General features: G+C 48.8%; 1 protein-coding gene across 1 annotated transcript; it reads left to right on the forward strand.

Annotated features, from left to right (window-relative positions):
• The first annotated feature begins 5442 nt into the window (after positions 1-5442).
• Positions 5443-7123, forward strand: LOC125635290 (myb/SANT-like DNA-binding domain-containing protein 7). Its single transcript, XM_048846811.2, has 2 exons — positions 5443-6083; positions 6489-7123. The coding sequence occupies exons 1-2, from the start codon at positions 5504-5506 to the stop codon at positions 6572-6574; spliced, it is 666 nt and encodes a 221-aa protein (XP_048702768.2). The 5' UTR covers positions 5443-5503; the 3' UTR covers positions 6575-7123.
• The last annotated feature ends 15424 nt before the right edge of the window (positions 7124-22547 follow it).

Raw genomic sequence — 22547 nt, forward strand, 5'->3', positions numbered from 1 at the left:
TCTTGTCATCTATAGGTTAAAGGCACCTCTTACACTTTCAGCCCAATTTCTTTAGTTGCTAACTGCTAACCTTTCCTCAATCCTCCCCTCATCTCCTGCTGAGTTCTTAGTTGTACAGTTAAATACTATATTTCCAAACTTTCCATATTCAGCAAGCTTGTAGCTGTTGGTGCCTAAGCTTGAATGGAGACTTGGCTACAGCTGACAATTCAACTGTGTACTGGTTCCACTTTAAAATCATACTGCATTCTGGTTGCCAACACCACATAACTTGCAGGCCAGTAGTCACGGCAATCTAGGCCTTGCCCTGCCCAGTGTCCTGCCTAGACACCTCAGGGGCAATAGTGCATGGTTGGAATTGCAGTGAGAGCATGTGGACCAGAGAATTAGGCAGTAGAGACCCCAGTGCTAGCGTTGGGGCATTCATCACCTTATCTCCTACTGCAAGAGGTAGCCATGTGGCTGATGGAGATCCTAGGAAACATGACCAAGTCTCTAAGACAACCAACCTCAGGTTTTCTTTTCTACTGATACCCCTGCTGTAGCCAGCCAAACGGCTGTACTTCCAGATGGTGTCAATGATCCCCCTCAATCAGTATCTAGTCCTCCTGTCTGGAGGGGAGACTCTGGGAAAATGGCTGCTGCTTCTGGGAGAGAAGCAGCAGCCAGTAGGAACAGATGGAGGCTTACTTGGGAGGAGGGTACGGGTGAAGCACACCTATTTCTGTCCTTCACCTGTTCAGAATGATAAGTAGACAGGTTCAGTGTTCAAGTCTAGCATGCTATCATCTTCCTTCTGAAGTCTGAAATGGACTTGGGTTTTACCACTAGAATGCAGGAAAGGATGGATGTGTCTAATAACCTGAGCTGTCTTCAACAGCTGCTTGGCATGTACCCACCATGACTGCATTTTACAACTGAAATTACTGTTTTTTCCATAGGCTAGAGTATTTATATAGGACCAGGTGTTCATTGTGTGTTCACCCCTAACTTTCTCAATGGTTAAATGCCTCCTTATTGAATATGGCTTCTCTCGAGAGTTGGGGAGGGAGGGAAGGACAAGAATAATGAGAGAAACCACATCTATCTTACAAATTGCCATGCATTCTTACAGCAAACCTGCTAGATTGGGCAGGCTTTATTACATGGACATGGTTCTTGGGATGGGCTTTTGTCCTTCATATAGACTGTAAAATGCCAACAATTATTCAGATAATTACAAGTAGCACCGAAACAGCTGCTCAGGAATATCTGGGCTATATAAACATGCCCTCTAGAGCTTAACTTCTGGCTCCCATTTCTTCCCATTGTTGTGTCTCCTCTTCTCTTAGATGTTAACAGCAACAGTGGGGCTGTATGCTGGCTTTGGGAACATCTTGATTGCTGTTTAAAAGCTGGCTAATAAAATCCATAATCTTAACATACTGGTTAGACAGAGGGTCAGAAAGAAACTGGGTGTGACAAATTCCTATCTCTTGTAAAACAGATGGAAATGGTTCTATTATGAAATAGACTGCAATCCTCTGACACACCAGATGGGTATGATACAAATAGGTGTAGCCATGAATTGTACATAATCTTCACCTCAGATCTCAACCTGTCCCCTGTCTAAAGAGCCACAAAACAGTTTACTCACAACTGTTACATCAGCTCAGGTTGCTGAATAGAATGGCAGTTCACTGGCTGTCTCTACTTACTTCCTTACTGAACTGGCTTGTTGAAGGAAACCCCAGGAAGCGATTAACATGATCAAGAATGGTTTTGCCCTCAAGCACACTCTTGATGACCAACTCCCTTGTGAGGGAGACGTTTCCAGGTATCTCCTTGTCCTCAGTTCTGCCGCCGCATTTGCACCAAAACAGGCCTTTAGGAAACCAGTAGGAAACACCATCACGACTCTCACGAGGCAAGACTTTCCCCCAACAATTCTCCCCATTGGGTACCAAATGCTTCTGCCACTCACCAGAATGATGAACTTTGCAGCGTGCCCTGAGGCTCAACAATCCTGAACCATTTTGAACCATGTGCAGAAGCTGGTTCTACAGCTGACAGCCCATCAGACTCTCTGCCCCAGCCTCTTCTCTTCAGACTGGCTCTAGCTGAAACATCTTACTGACCAGGGCTTAGGCACTATGCCATGTGGGAAGAGGCAAGTAAGGCTCTTCGTTGAACATGACACTGTCGAGTGATCTGTTTTTGCCAATCATCACTACCCTTTGGATCGTACCACTGAGGTACACTTGGCAAAGACAAATCTGGATAAATATATGGCTAAGCAGATATAAAGGAACATTTTGGATGGTAAACTCCAGTGCCAGTTGAGCACCATGACCTTCTGCCGACACGTCTGCAGGTCTCTTAACTTGCAGTATGGAAAACACTTTGGGAGAGGCAAGTTTCATAGTGATCCCAGTGTAAGCTAAGGTAAACATTAGCTGCGTGACTCACGTCCTGTCACGATGGCTTTCAATACATCACTGGTTCTCCCAACCTGTACATTTAGGGCTTAAGGGTATTGACAGAAGTTCTAGGCATCACCTGTTTTGAATGACTATAATTATATATGTGGGAGGGTTAAATGGTCCTGTTTACTCACTTATGCAAGATAGAAAAAGGTGCTTAAGCTAATAACACTGTGGCTTAAACTTAACCTTAGACCTTCATTAAACCACTTGCTCTCTATCACTTATTATAATTTTTGGAAAATAAAGGGCAAACCTATCGAAGAGATTGCATACAGTCACTCAGTATCTAACTCCTGGGCAGAGGAATTGCCTTTTCTTCGCCTTACTGAACTGCCAAAATGAATTAGCCCTATTCATATGAATGTGATGGATGCCCTCTGCTGTCTGAACCAGGAGCAAACACCTGCTTCTAGAGCTACCAGCAAGAGGTTTTTCCTTTTGCTCAAGTGATAGAGGCTGGTGCTACTGGAATAGAAGGGTTCTTGTCTTGGCTCCCTTTGTGAACAGTCTGTCTGTAACGTGGATTCATTAAACTGACTGGTACCTGGATTTAAGGGAGTGGGTATTGAGGGGTGGCTGTACCTGAATTTATGCTACCTCCAATGTCATGACACTTCAGATGCAAAGCTGTCTTCACAGTACTTTGTCATGTATGTACCTTTATCTACTATACATTCTTAGAGGCACGGGTGAACCTAGTTCCTATTAAACTTCATATACCCCTTTTTTTCCTCAATGGTATACCCTGGTACAGAACATCCAAGCAGCACTGTACATACAAATTTCTAGATCTGATCATCCACTTAAACTACCCATTCTGTATCGCCTAAAAGGGACCTCTCCCAGTGTGCCTAGTCCAGATACTGGAACAGGTGGGCAGCATGAAAGGTCGTCTCCCTCAGCCAAGGGGGAGGAACCACTGAACTCCGGCTACACGGGAATTCTTGGGACAACAAAGAAATGGGAATGAGGTTCAAAGGTTAAATCAGGGAACCAGAAGGGAATACCCACCACAGACACCCCCCAGCCCCAAACCTCACCCACTGCTCCTCAAAACCTCAAAGGCAGCTAAGGAGTCAGTGGATGCTGCTCAGAGGCACAAATGGGCAAGGGATTGGAAATAGGCCACACGGTTGTAGAACACCCCTTCCTTCCCCCCTACCCCCTGTCCAGCTTCCTCCTCCTGGTGTGATGGTGGTTGTCTCGGCCAGAGCCTGGAAGAGGCGGTCTCATGACTGTGTGGGGCCATGAATGGGGTGTGTGTATGTGTGTGAGGAGAGGGCAGCCAGACCCTCAGTAAGAGGTTCTGGAGGAGGGGCTGCAGTCTGGTGTACTCTACAAAAACCGTGCACCAGGGTCTCCCTCTTGCTGTAGAAGGGACAGGTGTCGGGATGGTGTGAACCATGCCAGACACACACCCATGCTCATGGCTCCATGGAGGAGCTGCCACTTAATACCCCCCAGCAGGCCATGGGACCAAGGTGGAATATGAGCTGGCCCACCGGGACTCCCTGCCTTCTGCGAATCCCCCCCACTTGGAGTAGGGGCAGGACATGAGGGCAAGGAAATGGATGGTATGGAGCATGAGCAGGTTCAGATGTTCTCTGGTGTCAGTGCGGATGTCACTCGGCCAACTCCAGCGGCGTGTCAGGTGGCTGGGGAGGTTTACAGGGTAAGGGAGCGAGGACTAGTTCTGGAGGGGGGCTAGGGCTCAGAAGTGAGCAGGGAGCTCCCTCCCACGGGACCTGCTCAAGAGAAGGAAGGGGCAAGGCTGTCCTCCCCCCTCCTAAAGCGCGCAATAGGATGAATAGAGTGGGGCAGCCCTATCCTCTAGCCAAGCTCCACAGGGTCCCCCTGGTCTCTCTGGCTGTAATCCTAGAGGTCTCCAATTCTGGTGGCACCAGCCAGGACCATCCTCTGGTGCACTGAGGGGACTCTACTAGTTGTACACGGAGGTGTGGGTTGGGTAGCCAGAGTTCTGCTAGGAGGTCTTCCCCTCACTAACTGCTGCAGACCTAGTAGCTGCCAGGTCCCAAGGAGGTCCTCGTAGAAGACCAGCAGCTCAGAGGTCTCGGGAAGACATCTCGGGTGGAGACAGAGGAGCCTCTGGTCATATCAGAGGGGGAAGAGGAAAGCATGGGCCAGCATGCTCCATGCCATGTGACTAGCACACTCAAACAGTCTTTGCAGAGCCTGAAGGTGGCATGTGTGGACCTAGCTGTGATTACAGACCAGAGCTCGTCTGCCCTCTCTCACGAGGCAGCTCAGGACACCCACAGACACCTCATTCATCCCTGGCCAGAAAATCTCAAAGATCTTATTCTGGCGGCTGGCCAAGATTCCTGTGGGCGAGTGCAGGGTGTTGAGCTGGTGCCAGAGCATGGACAGGACTACATTCCAGAGCATCAGCACCTTCCTCTGAAGACGGATCCACCCTCTCAAATGCATTCTCCTGATTGAGGGACAGGAAGGCCTTATTGCAAATCCTGGGAGGTGGGCAGGCGCAAGCCCACCCACGTCTAAAGGCCCCTCTCCCACTGGACTCAGGGACTAACTGAAAATGGGAGAAACTAAAGAATAATAGGGTCAGGAGTGAAGGTCACCGGTTCAAAACTAGGGATCCAGAGGGGGACACCGAGCAGAAGAACCCCGGACAGTGCCCACTGCTCCTCAAAGCTGTCTTCCCTGGTCTACACTAGGACTTTAGGTCGAATTTAGCAGCGTTAAATCGATTTAAACCTGCACCCGTCCACACAATGAAGCCCTTTATTTCGACTTAAAGGGCTCTTAAAATCGATTTCCTTACTCCACCCCTGACAAGTGGATTAGCGCTTAAATCGACGTTGCCGGCTCGAATTTGGGGTACTGTGGACACAATTCGATGGTATTGGCCTCCGGGAGCTATCCCAGAGTGCTCCATTCTGACCGCTCTGGACAGCACTCTCAACTCAGATGCACTGGCCAGGTAGACAGGAAAAGAACCGCGAACTTTTGAATCTCATTTCCTGTTTGGCCAGCGTGGCAAGCTGCAGGTGACCATGCAGAGCTCATCAGCACAGGTGACCATGATGGAGTCCCAGAATCGCAAAAGAGCTCCAGCATGGACCGAACGGGAGGTACGGGATCTGATTGCTGTTTGGGGAGAGGAATCCGTGCTATCAGAACTCCGTTCCAGTTTTCGAAATGCCAAAACCTTTGTGAAAATCTCCCAGGGCATGAAGGACAGAGGCCATAACAGGGACCCGAAGCAGTGCCGCGTGAAACTGAAGGAGCTGAGGCAAGCCTACCAGAAAACCAGAGAGGCGAACAGCCGCTCTGGGTCAGAGCCCCAAACATGCCGCTTCTATGATGAGCTGCATGCCATTTTAGGGGGTTCAGCCACCACTACCCCAGCCGTGTTGTTTGACTCCTTCAATGGAGATGGAGGCAATACGGAAGTAGGTTTTGGGGACGAAGAAGATGATGATGATGAGGTTGTAGATAGCTCACAGCAAGCAAGCGGAGAAACCGGTTTTCCCGACAGCCAGGAACTGTTTCTCACCCTAGACCTGGAGCCAGTACCCCCCGAACCCACCCAAGGCTGCCTCCTGGACTCAGCAGGCGGAGAAGGGACCTCTGGTGAGTGTACCTTTTAAAATGCTATACATGGTTTAAAAGCAAGCATGTGAAAGGATTACTTTGCCCTGGCATTTGCGGTTCTCCTAGATGTAGTCCTAAAGCCTTTGCAAAAGGTTTCTGGGGAGGGTAGCCTTATTTCGTCCTTCATGGTAGGACACTTTACCACTCCAGGCCAGTAACACGTACTCGGGAATCACTGTAGAACAAAGCATTGCAGTGTATGTTTGCTGGCATTCAACCAAAATCCGTTCACGCGGTGGGAGGAGGCAAAATGCGACCTTGTAACGAAAGCACATGTGCTATGTATGTAATGTTAACAGCAAGGTTTACCCTGAAAGAGTGTAGCGACTGTTTTATAAAATGTGTCTTTTTAAATACCGCTGTCCCTTTTTTTTTCTCCACCAGCTGCATGTGTTTCAATGATCACAGGATCTTCTCCTTCCCAGAGGCTAGTGAAGCTTAGAAAGAAAAAAAAAATGCACTCGCGATGAAATGTTCTCCGAGCTCATGCTGTCCTCCCACACTGACAGAGCACAGACGAATGCGTGGAGGCAAATAATGTCAGAGTGCAGGAAAGCACAAAATGACCGGGAGGAGAGGTGACGGGCTGAAGAGAGTAAGTGGCGGGCTGAAGACAGGGCTGAAGCTCAAATGTGGCGGCAGCGTGATGAGAGGAGGCAGGATTCAATGCTGAGGCTGCTGCAGGACCAAACCAGTATGCTCCAGTGTATGGTTGAGCTGCAGCAAAGGCAGCTGGAGCACAGACTGCCACTGCTGCCCCGCTGTAACCAACCGCCCTCCTCCAAGTTCCATAGTCTCCACACCCAGACGCCCAAGAACGCGGTGGGGGGGCCTCCAGCCAACCAGCCACTCCACCACAGAGGATTGCCCAAAAAAAAGAAGGCTGTCATTCAATAAATTTTAAAGTTGTAAACTTTTAAAGTGCTGTGCTTAAAGTGCTGTGTGGCATTTTCCTTCCCTCCTCCACCACCCCTCCTGGGCTACCTTGGTAGTCATCTCCCTATTTGTGTGATGAATGAATAACGAATGCATGACTGTGAAGCAGCAATGACTTTATTGCCTCTGCAAGCAATGATTAAAGGGAGGAGGGGAGGGTGGTTAGCTTACAGGGAAGTAGAGTGAACCAAGGGGCAGGGGGTTCATCAAGGAGAAACAAACAGAACTTTCACACCGTAGCCTGGCCAGTCATGAAACTGGTTTTCAAAGCTTCTCTGATGCGTACCGCGCCCTCCTGTGCTCTTCTAACCGCCCTGGTGTCTGGCTGCGCGTAACCAGCAGCTAGACGATTTGCCTCAACCTCCCACCCCGCCATAAATGTCTCCCCCTTACTCTCACAGATATTGTGGAGCACACAGCAAGCAGTAATAACAGTGGGAATATTGGTTTCGCTGAGGTCTAAGCGAGTCAGTAAACTGCGCCAGCGCGCCTTTAAACGTCCAAATGCACATTCTACCACCATTCTGCACTTGCTCAGCCTGTAGTTGAACAGCTCCTGACTACTGTCCAGGCTGCCTGTGTACGGCTTCATGAGCCATGGCATTAAGGGGTAGGCTGGGTCCCCAAGGATACATATAGGCATTTCAACATCCCCAACAGTTATTTTCTGGTCTGGGAATAAAGTCCCTTCCTGCAGCTTTTGAAACAGACCAGAGTTCCTGAAGATGCGAGCATCATGCACCTTTCCCGGCCATCCCACGTTGATGTTGGTGAAACGTCCCTTGTGATCCACCAGAGCTTGCAGCACTATCGAAAAGTACCCCTTGCGGTTTATGTACTCGGCGGCTTGGTGCTCCGGTGCCAAGATAGGGATATGGGTTCCGTCTATAGCCCCACCACAGTTAGGGAATCCCATTGCAGCAAAGCCATCCACTATGACCTGCACATTTCCCAGGGTCACTACCCTTGATATCAGCAGATCTTTGATTGTGTGGGCTACTTGCATCACAGCAGCCCCCACAGTAGATTTGCCCACTCCAAATTGATTCCCAACTGACCGGTAGCTGTCTGGCGTTGCAAGCTTCCACAGGGCTATCGCCACTCGCTTCTCAACTGTGAGGGCTGCTCTCATCTTGGTATTCATGCGCTTCAGGGCAGGGGAAAGCAAGTCACAAAGTTCCATGAAAGTGCCTCTACGCATGCGAAAGTTTCGCAGCCACTGGGAATCGTCCCAGACCTGCAACACTATGCGGTCCCACCAGTCTGTGCTTGTTTCCCGAGCCCAGAATCAGCGTTCCACAGCATGAACCTGCCCCATTAGCACCATGATGCATGCATTGTCAGGGCCCATGCTTTCAGAGAAATCTGTGTTCATGTCCTGATCACTCACGGGACCACGCTGACGTCGCCTCCTCTCCCGGTATCGCGTTGCCATGTTCTGGTGCTGCATATACTGCTGGATAATGCGTGTGGTGGTTAATGTGCTCCTAATTGCCAAAGTGAGCTGAGCGGGCTCCATGCTTGCCGTGGTATGGCGTCTGCACAGGTAACTCAGGAAAAAAGGCGCGAAATGATTGTCTGCCCTTGCTTTCACGGGGGGGGAGGGAGGGAGGGAACGGGGGCCTGACGATATGTACCCAGAACCACCCGCGACAATGTTTTAGCCCCATCAGGCATTGGGATCTCAACCCAGAATTCCAATGGGCAGCGGAGACTGCGGGATAGCTACCCACAGTGCAACGCTCCGGAAGTCAACGCTTGCCTCGGTACTGTGGAAGCGCTCCGCCGAGTTAATGCACTTAATGCACTTAGAGCATTTTCTGTGGGGACACACACACTCGAATATATAAAACCGATTTCTAAAAAACCGACTTCTATAAATTCGACCTAATTTCGTAGTGTAGACATAGGAGCCAGCAGATGCCGCCCAGAGGAACTCCACCCGGATGCATGAGACCAGAGAGGAGTGAAAATAGGCCCCACAGTCGCAGAGCACTCCCTCATTCAGCATCCTCCTCCTGGTGTTGTAGATGGCTACTTTCGCGAGGGCCAGTTGCAAGGAGGTCTTGCAACTTGGTGGGGCCACAGACAGGGTATGTGAATATAAACAGGTGTGGGGAAAAGTGCAGCCAGAACCTTAACAGGAGGTTCTGGAGGAGCTGGAATAGGGGCTGCAACCTGGCACCTTCGAGATAAGCATGCGCCAGGTTCTCCCTCACACTGTAAAAGGGCAGGCGTCAGCACTGGGGGGGAACCGCATCAGGTACATGCCCATGCTCACAGCTCCATGGAGGAGCTGCCAATAGATATCCCCAGTGGGCTATGGGACCAGGGTGGAATAGAGGCTGCCCACCAGGGCTCCTCACCCTCCACAGGCAGGACATAGTCCCCCCATTTGATATCAGGGTAGGACATGAGGGTGAGGATGTGAAACGTGTGGAGCACGAGTGTGTACAGTTTCCTTGGCACAGTTCAGAAGCGAACCAGCTGCAGGGCATGCAGCCAGCTTGGATTGTGGAAGGGAGGGAGCCAGGAGGGCTCACAGGACAGGAGCTCACTGAAAGGGTCGGGAGGGCCTGCGGTGAGCAGACAGCACCCTCTCGAGGAAAACCTGAGAGGTGGGCGACAAGGCTGCCTCCTTGTCCTGGAGTATGCACAGGGGGGTCAGAAGAGTGGAGAGCCCCATGTGCCAACCAAGCGCTTGGGGATCCACCACGTCTCCCCTATCGTAGTCCAGCAGGTCTCCAATTCTGGTGGTTTCTGCCAGGACCAGCCTCCAGAGCACCGAGGGGGACTCTGCCACCTGTTCACAAAGGCAGGGGTTGTAGAGCAGCAGCTCCGCAAGGAGGTCCGCCCCCTCGGTGGCCACAACAAACCTGGTGGCTGAGAACAGCTTGCAGGTCTGGAGGAGGCCCTGGTAGAAGACCGGCAACTCAGAGAGGTCTTGCGGAAGGCACCTTGGATGGAGAAGGAGCTGCCAGTCGTATCAGAGCCTTCGGAGGTGGCCGAGGAAGGCATGCACCAATGTGCTCCAAGCCGGACTATCTGCACCATAAAGGAGTCTCTGCAGGGCCTGGAGGTGGAAGACATGGACCTGGCTGCGGTGGCAGACCAGGCCCTATCCTCCCTCCTCCAGGGGAAGACTCAGGACCCTGCAGAGACCCAGTACAGTCCTGGCCAGAAGAACTCCAGAGCTACCCTCTGGAGCCGGGCCATGATCCCCAGCCAGGGTGTTGAGCTGGTGCCAGAGCATAGACAGGACTACATTATTGAGCACTAGCACCCTCCCCCAAAGACTGATCCACCCTCTCAAATGCCTTCTCCTGACTGAGGGACAGGAGGGTGCACAGACCATCCCTACATGCTAGATGGAGACAGTCTTGGAGACCGGACCAAAGATGGTCTGGCATGGGACAGTGGAGGTCTGGTCAGTGTCGATCCTGTCCCCCAGCATGGACTTCAGCTGCAGTGAGATGGCCTTTGCTTACAACATTACAGGCTGCTGAGGAACGATACTAGGTGCCAGTTCCTTATGTCATGGAAGTCTCCTTTTTGGGCTGCATGGCCAGCCCCAGCCTGCCTGCATGACAGGAGAAGCACCCCACTCCCCAAGGACTTGGCTCAGATGGTGGCGAGGTTGAGGACATCCCTGAATGCGCGGTAGAACTCAGTCAGCCCATTGGTACCTGGAGGTTTGTTGCTCCCATGGAGCAGGTGCTCTAACTGGTCTCCTCACCTACACTGACCATAGGCAGTTCATCCCACAGGACCCTGCAGACATCAGCATCAGTCAGGTCTGGGGAGAAGAGGCTGGCATAGAAGGCCCAAGCCTCTTCCCACATCTCCATCAGATCCAAGAGATGGGTGCTGTTCTCCACCAGGAGACAGGTGATATGCTTTTTGGTACCCCTCTTTCTCCAGGGCATAGACACAGGAACCGCAATCTAGCTCCTTCGGGAGATAGATGTGGGATTGAGTAAAAGTGGCCCCTGCCTGTAAAGCAGTCAGACAGTCTCCATGAACAGTGCCATTATAAACACCAATACTCAAGGATAATAATCAATGATAGCCTTCATCTGCTGCTTGTAGGGACATGGAGAAACAGCTTTTCCAGACAGCTGAATCTGTTCTCTGGTGGCATGTAGGCCACTATAAGAGGGAGTTAGTCTCCTGACACAGCAGGGAGAGACTAAATATCCTGTAATTAAGAGGTGCAGAGGGTTGGTGGTCTCAGGGATGAGGTTAGTGACTCAGGTCACAGTGGTGGGGTTACACTTAAACTTTTTACCTTTTTAGGCCATGTCTTCAAGACAAAATTATCTCAACCTAACTTACATCTGCCTATAGCCACCAGTGTTGTTAAATTGCACGTGTGCGCACACACTTGTCTTCTTGTATCGGTAGTGTGCATCCTCGCCAGGAGCACATCTCTCAATTGTATTGTCAGTGTGGGACCGCTCCTGGAGGCCAGTAACAGTCAACATAAGCAACGCAGCGTTGATGCAGCGTCAGCATAAACTTAATTAGTGACTGTGACTCTATGCCACTGGGGGAGATAGTTACTAAAGAGGCACTTATGTTGGTGGGAGCCAAATTTAAGTGAAGAGACTTCCATAGGTAGATCGATGCAAAGTAGCTTACGGCGACTTAACCATATAGCATAGACCAGACTGTAGTCTACCATTCCCCTCCACCTCACTAAGATCTTTATCAGGACTTGTTCCTTAGTCTGTGGCCAAACTTCAGTCTGCACTTGGGCCCAGCGTATCTGCTGTTAGCCTGAGCAAAAGCTTTTTCCAACACGGTGATGGTTCTCCACATCTGGCATTGCCCTCTTGCATCGCAGTGCGACAGAGTGAAGAGTTGAGAGGATCCAAAACGCTCCCAGGGTGCATCAAGGATGTGTTCTCTCTAGAGTTAAAAAACAAAACAAAACAAAAAAACAATCTGGATGGAAAAAAAATGAGAGGTCATACACAGAAGAGGAACGCTCTGAAAATGCAGAAATCTAGCAGGCCTTCTTGAAGAATGGGACAAATTGCATCTTTCAGCTCGCTCCCCAACCCCCAATAGCTATCATAAATCATACTTCAGGCTAGTTCCAGTGGTGCACTATTCTACTTTTTGTACATAATCCATTAAATGTTACAGATTTTTAAAATAGCTTACATCCAATTTTTGTTTAAAGTAGCAGAACGATACCACTTACCATAAAAAGTGAGATAGGAAAGGAGAGTTAACTGTTGAAAAGTCTATAAAAATGTAAATGAACCCATGTCAGGCAGATAAAACGCAACCAGCAGTCTGCAAAAGACTTAAGTAGACCTGTGGGGAGACATACACCATATCAATCAAAATGCATCTCTTTTTGTAATCACCAGTTATCACTTTCTTCAAATACGCTAAGCACATAAATAACTCAAAGGAATAAAAAATTGCACTCTGTCCTCATGTACTGTGTGGACAGTATATTCCTGTCATTTTCTAGAACTTGGTTTAGGAAGGGCTAGTTTAAAACATCAAAAGCAATTGCATAAGTATTTAAAGGTTTTGCTTTTGCAAACCTACTTAGACTTACAAAGAAGAAACTTGTACTTTGACACTAGTTGATAGAACCCCAAAATGCAGTTCCTTGGAATCTCACGGGAGAGAGCAAAGGTCTAGCCAGGTGACTTTCAGATACTTAGTGAAATGGAGAAATACAATCTCAGGCCAGTCCTTGCCTACAGACAGCCCCGCAACCTGAAGCAAATACTCACCAACAACCACATACCACACAACAGAACCACTAACCCAGGAACTTATCCTTGCAACAAAGCCCGTTGCCAATTGTGCCCACATATCTATTCAGGGGACACCATCACAGGGCCTAATAACATCAGCCACACTATCAGAGGCTCGTTCACCTGCACATCCACCAATGTGATATATGCCATCATGTGCCAGCAATGCCCCTCTGCCATGTACATTGGTCAAACTGGACAGTCTCTACGTAAAAGAATAAATGGACACAAATCAGATGTCAAGAATTATAACATTCATAAACCAGTCGGAGAACACTTCAATCTCTCTGGTCACGCAATCACAGACATGAAGGTCGCTATCTTAAAACAAAAAAACTTCAAATCCAGACTCCAGCGAGAAACTGCTGAATTGGAATTCATTTGCAAATTGGATACTATTAATTTAGGCTTAAATAGAGACTGGGAGTGGCTAAGTCATTATGCAAGGTAGCCTGTTTCCTCTTGTTTTTTCCTACCCCCCCCCCCAGATGTTCTGGTTTAACTTGGATTTAAACTTGGAGAGTGGTCAGTTTAGATGAGCTATTACCAGCAGGAGAGTGAGTTTGTGTGTGTATGGGGGTGGGGGGGATGTGAGAAAACCTGGATCTATGCAGGAAATAGCCCAACTTGATTATGTAAAGAGTTGTCACTTTGGATGGGCTAGCACCAGCAGGAGAGTGAATTTGTGTGGGGGGGTGGAGGGTGAGAAAACCTGGATTTGTGCTGGAAATGGCCCACCTCTTGATCACTTTAGATAAGCTATTACCAGCAGGACAGTGGGGTGGGAGGAGGTATTGTTTCATATTCTCTGTGTGTATATAAAATCTGCTGCAGTTTCCACAGTATACATCTGATGAAGTGAGCTGTAGCTCACGAAAGCTCATGCTCAAATAAATTGGTTAGTCTCTAAGGTGCCACAAGTACTCCTTTTCTTTTTGCGAATCTCTGAAATGAACTCCCCACTTCTTATGCCTGGTAACTCTTGGGTGAGGGGAAAGGGTGTCAGCATTCGCTGATCCAAAGCTTCATGGAGGGTCCAGCTGCACTTGGTGGGCTCAGCAAACTGAGATTCTTCCCTGCCACCTAATACCCTTTCAAGGTTTGCTGGAGGAGACTACCTTCCTATTGGATGCTTGCAAAGGCTTTTTTCTGCACCTCCAGTTTATGTACTCTTGTTATCCAGTAGATGGCGCTAGTGTCAAATGTCCATGATTTCTTTCCTTGTCCGAGGACAAGATTCATTTGTTTACAAAATTCTTGTAATGTTGGTGAATGAGAATTCCTTCTTTCTAAGCAGTTGCTCTTCATATTCCAAAGTTATGCAGCTTAGCTACTTGTACCTTTAATATATTGTGCCATACATTTCATATTGCCAGCTTGTAACAACCAGAACATTCTGTAAAGAATATTCTTTATAGTTCTAAATTTGGTAGACATGTAGTCAAAGCACATACAAAAACTTTGCACCTATTTCATAGCCTTTGGGGCCTAAATAAACTGACATCTACTTAGAGAAACAAGACAGACTCTCTACCCACAGAAAAATCTAATTTCATAAAGGCAGGCTAGAGTAAATTTTCACCCCAAACTAGAAACTCATGTCACTTTGATTTTTGGGAAATCTGTGAGTTTGAATTAAACTTTGGTTTTCTTTGGGTCAAACATCAAGTCATTTTTTAACAAGTTTAAACAAAGTTCTGGTTACATCTTTGCAATTTAAGCTAGAAAAGACTAGTTATGCTTTTGCTGGTATATCTCGTTCCTTGAATGAAATAAACTATACTGGGGGGGGGGGGGGAGAAGCACTTTTTTGCTGGTATAACTGCATCTACACTAGGGTTTTGCTGATATAGGAATGGGAGGGGGGAAATCATCCCATCCCCAAACTGACCCAACAGCAAAAGACTATAGCGTAGATCTGACCATCGTATAATTGTAATTTTGACCCAATCTGGCTTCTGTTCCAGATGCTGCTCAGCGTGACTGCCTTGATGGTAGTGTATAGAACACAGATCCATTATACTCCATTCACCCACTGACATAACACATCTTGTTAGGACTCTCTGGTACAGAAGAGGTCTTATTTCTGATGCCCCTTTTCTCCGTTGAAAATACTAACTTATCCAGATCCGAATGGAGACTTTTCCACGCTTGGCACATTGATGTGGTCCTCCAGCAATGAGTGATTTCATTGTGCATCAGTCTCCCTTCAAAGTCAAAGGGAAACCTCTAAATTGGAGTAGAATATACTGTGCAAATAACTCAATTGTTGACTTGTGATCTTGGACAAATTGCATCATACCCAGAGGCCTCCATTTTCCCCCTCTGTAAAGTGGGGATGTTAATACTTGCCCTCCTTTTATAAAGTGCTTCCAGATCTACAGATGAAACACGACTACAGATATTTCTGCCTCAGAAATGCATGGTCTTTCTGTCCCTATTGGCATCTAATCTGAACTACTTGGCATAGAAGATGCCAGCTTGTTCTGAGGCAACTTTAATTAAATGTTGTCCCATGGAAAGGGCCTACTGTATAGATGTATGGTTTTCCATTTTGGACACTTTTTCTTGCTGTATTGAGTTAGCATGTTTTACTTCAGGCTTATAAATAGGCACCTATTACTTAAACTTCCAGGCAGGAAACAAATGGTAGTCTGTTCAGAAACAGGCTCCTGTGAAGAGGGAAGAAATTCTCTTGCCCACAGCTGAAAAGTGGTTTTAAAATAGCTTTAAGTGAAGTGCGCACAAAATGAACCTACCATTGGGGTTTATGTTGCTCAGCAGATTCAAATGCCATCACGCGCTGCTCTCTAGATAATCATGAAAATCTTCAATTTGAATTCAATCTTCAATTTAACTACAGAGTTAAAGATTCATGAGCATGGATCATCATCCACTAGGCAGTCGTCAGCCAGCCCTGTCAGATGTTGCTTGTGTGTGTTCAGATTTCTGGGTCATTGGCTGGCTATGAAAGAAAAAACTTCTTGGAGCCAGGAGCAAAATCTTTTCAAGTAGCTCCTGTGAGTCTCTGGAAATGGCTTTTATTTTCCTTCCCTGGGCAATTCGTCTGAGCAGGAGTGGCCGTATCATTATATGGCGTTTGCAAGGAACCCAAGCCCCCGTAGTAAATGCTCTAAACCAGAATTCAGCCTGAGCAAGGTCGGATTTTGTATAAACTCTCATTGGAACCATGTCTGTCATTCCAGGGGCCAGCTTGTATATTTGTGAATAAAAGGTTGAATTTAAGCCTTTAATTCTAAAGTAAGATAAACATAATACAGACCCCACCTCTGAAACTTAGGAGCCACATTTCATTATATGTAGAAGAAATCTTACCCTAAACTACACACCAGAAAAGAGCTTCATCAATGCCTTGGACTGAACTGGTGTGTGTGTGTTAGAACAAAAACAAACATTCAGGAAATATAAAACCACACCAATGGCTACTTGCAGTGTTACAAACTCAAGGTGGCCTCAGTCAGCTGGGTCTGACATTGGACAATAGGCTTCCTGCTATAGCCTTTAAGTCCTCAAGACTTTCATGACCCCAGCTGCTTTGAGGAGAGCTGCAGAGGAGAATCTCTAAGCCAAGGCTGTATTTTTGATTGGTTTGCAGGACAACATTCTCACTGCAGGTGGCACCTCCTCCTGGCCATCCTGGGATTAACTGTCTAGGTGTTGCACCCTCCTCCAGCAGTGTCCCTCCTATCATCTTGCCCTGGGGCCCCCCTTGTTCCAGAAACCTCTTCGTGACTTGGCCCTCCAGCCTCAAAGTCCTTCCGCACAGTCTCAGACAGACATCTCCAGCACTGCCCTTATGGTGCCGCTTCTCCAGGGGTCAGCAGGGGATCCCGGGCCTGCCCACTACTCTGGGTTCCAGTCCAGGGACCCTCAACCCAGCAGTTCTGGGCTTTCCTCTCCCAGCCCTCACTGCTTCTTCCCTGGACGGCTTCCTACAATTTCTGGTCTCCCCCCCCACCACTTTTCTCTGGGTGTACCAGCTCCAAACCCTCCTCTGAGGAAGTGACTGCAGCCCCTCTCTGTGTTGCCAGCATCCTGGCTTATATAGACCCTGCCTGTTCGTCCTGGCCCTGGTCCCAGTTTTCCAATCTCACTCCCTGTGGCCTCTATTAACTTTCTCCCACAGGAGCTTAAATAAGTAAGGTTGCTGTTCAGCCAGCTGTGCTAAAGAGTTTTGTGGATGCACCTGACCTCCCAGTCTCTGCTGGTTCTTAAGCATTTGCCTCAGCAGGGCCCAGATCTGTCCCTGCAGGGACAGGGACTCTAGAGTCCAGCCTGAGAGGTATAAGTGTCCTCTTCCCAAAAAAAAACAAACCAAAAAACCCAACAACAAAAAAAACCTTCTACATATTTAGCTCATCAGGTCAATACTCCCTCCCATGGTTGCAGACCATCAGTCCATCTCTTTCGCTGCTCTGCAGCACCTCTCACTCCAGGAATTGCAGCGTACTCGTCACGACTCAGCCCTCCAGCAAGGTCACTAGGCGTCCCCCCTTTCCAGGGTATACCAAACTTCCTTCAGCAGTCCTAGGCGGTCTTCCCATTCACTGCCACAGGTGTCCCTCCTTCAGTGGTGGGTAGGGGAAGGCAGGCCTGCCCTTTACTCCGGGTTCCAGTCCAGGGGCCCTCAACCCGGCAGTTGTGGGCTTTACTCTCATTGCTCCTTCCCTGGGCTGCTTCCTACAACTCCTGGTTTCCCTCTTACGCTGCGAGTACTAGCTCCAAACCCTCCTCCCAGGGAGTGACTACAGCCTAAGGTCTCTGCAGTCTCCAAACACTCCTCCCTCTTCCCAGAGAGTGACTGCCCTTTCCCAGCAGCCCAGCCCCTGCCTGCTGCCAGCTTCCTGGCTTTGTAGCCCCTGCCTCTTCCTTCCCAGCTGAGCCTGTTTACAATCGATCTCTGCTTCCTGGATCTTCCTCCCGGTGCAGGCTGTGGAGTTAATAGGCCTACTTGGCCACCTTAACCCCTTCCTGTCCTGTGTGGGGTAAACACCCATCACAGTGATGTACAGACCTTCAGGGCTATATAATGTCCTTCCTGATGAAGGCATCTGACTCCACTTTAAGGTGTCCTCAGAACTACTATAGCTACTTCTGGAAGCACTCTAGAGATCTACTATAGGGGTCACGAGCAAGGGGTGGAAAAGTAGCTCATGCTTGCTGTAAAAGTGATATTACATGGGTATACATAGGTGCTGGTGGCAGTTAATTCCTCTCTGGGAATGGTTTTCCAACCAGTTATGCGCCCACCCTATAGTTGTATTTCCCTAGTTTATGAGGTCATGTGAGACAGTATCCAAAGCCTGACTAAAGTCAGATATACCACATCTACCACTTCCCTCCTATCCACAAGATGTGTTACCCTGTCAAAGAAAGCTATTAAGCTGGTTTGACATGATTTGTTCTTGACAAATCTATGCTGACTGTTACTTATCCCCTAGGTATTTGCAAATTGATTGCTTGATTATTTACTCCATTATCTTCCCCGGGGACTGAAGTGAAGCTGTAATTCCCTGGGTTGTCCTTATTCCCCTTGTTATAGATTTGCACTATATTTGATCTCTTCCAGTCCTCTGGAATCTCTTCCATCTTCCATGACTTTTTGAAGATCATTGGTAATAGCTCAGATATCTCCTTAGTCAGCTCCTTGAGTATTCTAGGATGTATTTCAACAGGCCCTGCCCGACTTAAGGACATCTAACTTGTCTAAGTAATTTTTGGCTTGTTCTTTCCCTATTTTAGCCTCTGATCCTACCTCACTTTCACTGGCATTCACTAGGTTAAACACCCAATTGCTGCTAAGCTTTTTGGTAAAACGCTTCGGCCATTTCCACATTTTCTGTTGTTCTCCCCCCATTGAGTAACATAATCATTAATAACACCTACTTCAGCCAAAATTTGTCTCGTGCTAAGCAAGCTGCTTCCTCCTAGTGGTGCCCTGCCGCTGATCTGTCACTTTTGAACTTGGATGTACCCAGGGACACAGCGAAGTAGTAGATGTTACTGTGGAGAGCAAGCATATATAGCTGTTCCCTGGGTCAGGTTTGGAGGCAGACAGCGGGAAATGGCCCAGAAGGAACAAAGCTGAGGAGGCTCCTGAAACAGGGTGTCAGGGAGGTGCTGCTGCCTCTCAGGCTTCCCCTGCAGACTGGGTTGGCTTTGCATGGCCTCAGCCTCAGTTTCCCTGGAGAAGGCTACACCCTAGCAAAAATCTCTCGAATGTTATTCTTCCCCTCCCCCACCCCACCCCGGGGGTCTCATTTATTTAATGTCGTGTCCTTGTAAGTCCTGGCTTCCCAAGGCTACAGGTTTGCCCCTTTAACTCAGGGTTTTGCAACAGTTCCTCTGGCAGCTAGCTTCAATACAAGTGTGTCCCTTTAACTCAAGGTTCTGCAACAGCTCCTGGCCGTTAGTTGCAGCAAGTTCTTCCCAACTCCCAGGTGGGCTTGCTGGCTCTTCGCTTCCTTTAGCAATCTCTGCCTGAGCCCCCTCCAACAAGGATCTCTCTTCCCTCACCTTGCAGGTGTCTCCCCAGGAATATCCTGTCCTGTTTCTTCCTCAGCCAGGCCCAGGTGTCTAGCTCCACCCCATTCTGGCTGGGAGGCAGTCACTCAATCACCCTCTACCTGTGAAACATCTATTTGGGGTTTTTGCCTTTGCTAGCAGGTGATGGGGGTTTGCCCCATCACGAAGGGTCTGACATGAAGCTCCAGAAGGCCAGGAGATGTGGGCAAACAGGGAGCACCTTCTCAGAGGGCTTGCTCAAGACAAGGGAGCAGTAGGAGACAGGGCAGAGCAGTAGGAGACAGGTCACAGCAGTGGACAGGAAGGGTGGGTAGCTCCATCTACTGAACAAGCTCCGTGGGATCTGTCTAGGCCCATCAGCCACAGATCAGGATGTCTCAGGCTTGGGCAACACCAGCCAGGGCCAACTTGCAGTGCACTGAGGGTCACTCCACCCCGCCGGACACAAAGATGCACATTGTGCAGCAGGATTTATCGGGAATAGTTCTCACCTTGGGTGGTCCCAATGGGTGTGGATGTGGAGACCGACCTCCAGGTCCTGAAGTGATCCTGGTAGAAGGCTGGCCACTCAGAGGGATCTCTGGGGTATCTTTCAGATGGATGTAGAAAAGCTGCTGGTCACACTGAAGCCCATGGAGGAAGATATGCACTAGGAATCTCCATGCCAGACTACAAGCAGTAAAAGAAATCCCTGCCGGGCCTGATGGTGCAATGTGTGACTTGTTGGCACAGACAGGCTGGGTCCTGTCTGCCCTCTCCCAGATGGAGGGTCAGGACATTGGGACCCAGTGCTGCTTTAGCCAGGGAAAAAAAGCTTTCTCTAGGTACCAGCCAGGCTGTGGGGGAGACCTAAGGTGTTGAACCAGTGCCAGAGAATGGGCAGGATTGCAAGGTGAGCATCACCTGCCTGCATGAAAGGGAACCCCCTGCTCCTCAGGCACTGTGCCCAGACAATGACAGAGTCTGAGCCCAATATGTCCCAGACTGCACTGTAGGTTTCCACAATCAGCCTGTCTATGCCTGAGAGTTTAACAGTGGCCATCAGGTGGAGGTCTGCACTGTCTGCTGAGAATGCAGCCAGAGTGAGAGGACGTTCCAGGCAGCCCCAGTCACCTGCCCTGACTGTCAGGAGTTCATGCCCCAGGACTCTGCAAGCAGCAGCATTGGTTGGATCCAGAGAGAGAACGCCATTCCTGGCTCTACAGGAAGGGTGCTGTCCTCCATCAGGAGGCAGGTGTTGTCTCTCTGCTTCAGAGCATAGGAAGTGGAAGCTAGCTGTGCTGTTGAACAAAGTGCCCCAGGCCTAGTGCTCATCAAGGGCCCTGAGCGCACCCCACTTCTTCAACTCCTTTACATGGAGGGATGGGATTTCAGGGATGTTTGCCGGGCGCCCCTCCAGCTCCATCACCTCCTGCTTCAGCTGGTCCATCACAGCCTCCCTCTACTGACTGGCCCTAGGGGTGTGTTGTGGAGTTCCTGCTATGACCTCTTCCCCACTTCCCACCATCTCCACACGGAGAGGAAAGGGTAAGTCTGTCCTCCCCAGGCCAGGAAGAAGTCCTCCTGGAAGGACTCCACAAAGCCCACATCCCCTACAGCAGGCCACTGTTGAAATGGCCATGTGCCAGTCCAGGTTGCTCAGATGTTAACATGACCTCTTGTCTGGCGTGAAACCAGGGATGCAGCCGAGCTGGGCCTGGAACCCCTTCAAATACCAGCTCACCCTATGACATACCCACCCCAAATCTTATTCTGCATCTATGAAAGTGACTTCTCCTGCCTTCTTTCTTTGGGAGGTGAGATTGAAGATCTACAAATCCTTCACCTAAGTGAAGCCCCTGATCTAACAAACCATTCTGTTCTACACTAGTACTGGGGAAAGGGTGCAAGGTATCATGTGAACTCCTGGGCCTGTAGCTCTAACCTGAGTGTATCAGCAGTGGTAAATATCAGGCAAAATGGCCTGCAAGAGGTCAACCTCTCTCTCTCTTGCTCTACTCTAGGTATAGCTTTCTAACGCTGACTTGTGTGATCAGGTCTCATTTTCTAAACCCGACTTTTGTAATCAAATTTAAGCTAGATTTTAATATTGTGACTGTTTTGTTAGTTTGGCTCCCCTATGGTTATTACCTGGCAATAAATAACTTTTATGATTAAGCTGGTTGCTCCCCCCGCCACCACAAGTCATCGTGTTTTTGGCTTCCCCATTTGCTCTGCAGCAACGCTCCTCTTACCTAAGCTAACGATCCCTGTAGTGCCCAAAAAAATCCTGTGGAGTTTGCTCAGCAAGTGGGTTATTAACGGAACAACTGTAACATGAAAGTGGGGATAGGGACGTGCTGAACCTGGGGCATAGGAGGGTGGCAGCTTGGAAGTGCTGCTTGACCCAGCCTGCTGAGTCCAGGGACATATAAGGGGTCAGCTTGTGAGTGCTGATTTACTCGGTCTGCTCAGATGCACCCTGTGAATGTGTGTGTTCATCTGATTCTGGGGCTGGAGGAACCTAGGTCCTGCAGGATGCTCCATTGGGAGGGAACTTGCAGCAGGGAGAAGTAGAGCTCCGTATGAGAACACAAGCGACACAAGCAGGACATTGATAGAATTACAGAACATCCCCCCTTCAGAAGAGTGACCCTAATAAATGAGGATACCCCAAAGTAATGGGCAAATCTGGTAACATGCCAATCAGTGCTGCCTGGGACAGTGAAAACTGTGTTTTGAAGGGAGTTTCCAAATGAGCTGAGATTGCCCGATCCCCCTCAGAGATATTTGCATTGCAACAGCATGGTTCCTTTTCTGTGGAGTTGCTGGTTTTCCCCTTCTTACAGTATTATCAGTCAAGGGCGATCAGTTTTTTGCTGGCTTTAAATACTACTCTGTGAATTTGTCTGGTGGCTGGCACTGTTTTGTTCCCAGGTAGCTTAAGAGTAAGGGGTCAGAGTTATTCAAACACATCTGGGGTCTCTAGCACAGAATTCCCAGCTTATTTTACAGCAGACAATATTGTACCATTTGGAGGCCCGGATCTTGTAATCTAAGAGTTTTTTACAAGCACTTCAAATATTCGATGAAAAAGTATTTGATCAGACTGGAAATGTCACGCTACTGACACTGTAATTGCAAGCACATCATCTGGAAATATAAAATTGGTGGAAACAGCAGAGACAAAGGTCAGTCT

This window comes from Caretta caretta, chromosome 4, assembly GCF_965140235.1.
Source record: "Caretta caretta isolate rCarCar2 chromosome 4, rCarCar1.hap1, whole genome shotgun sequence".
Taxonomy (NCBI): Eukaryota; Metazoa; Chordata; order Testudines; family Cheloniidae; genus Caretta; species Caretta caretta.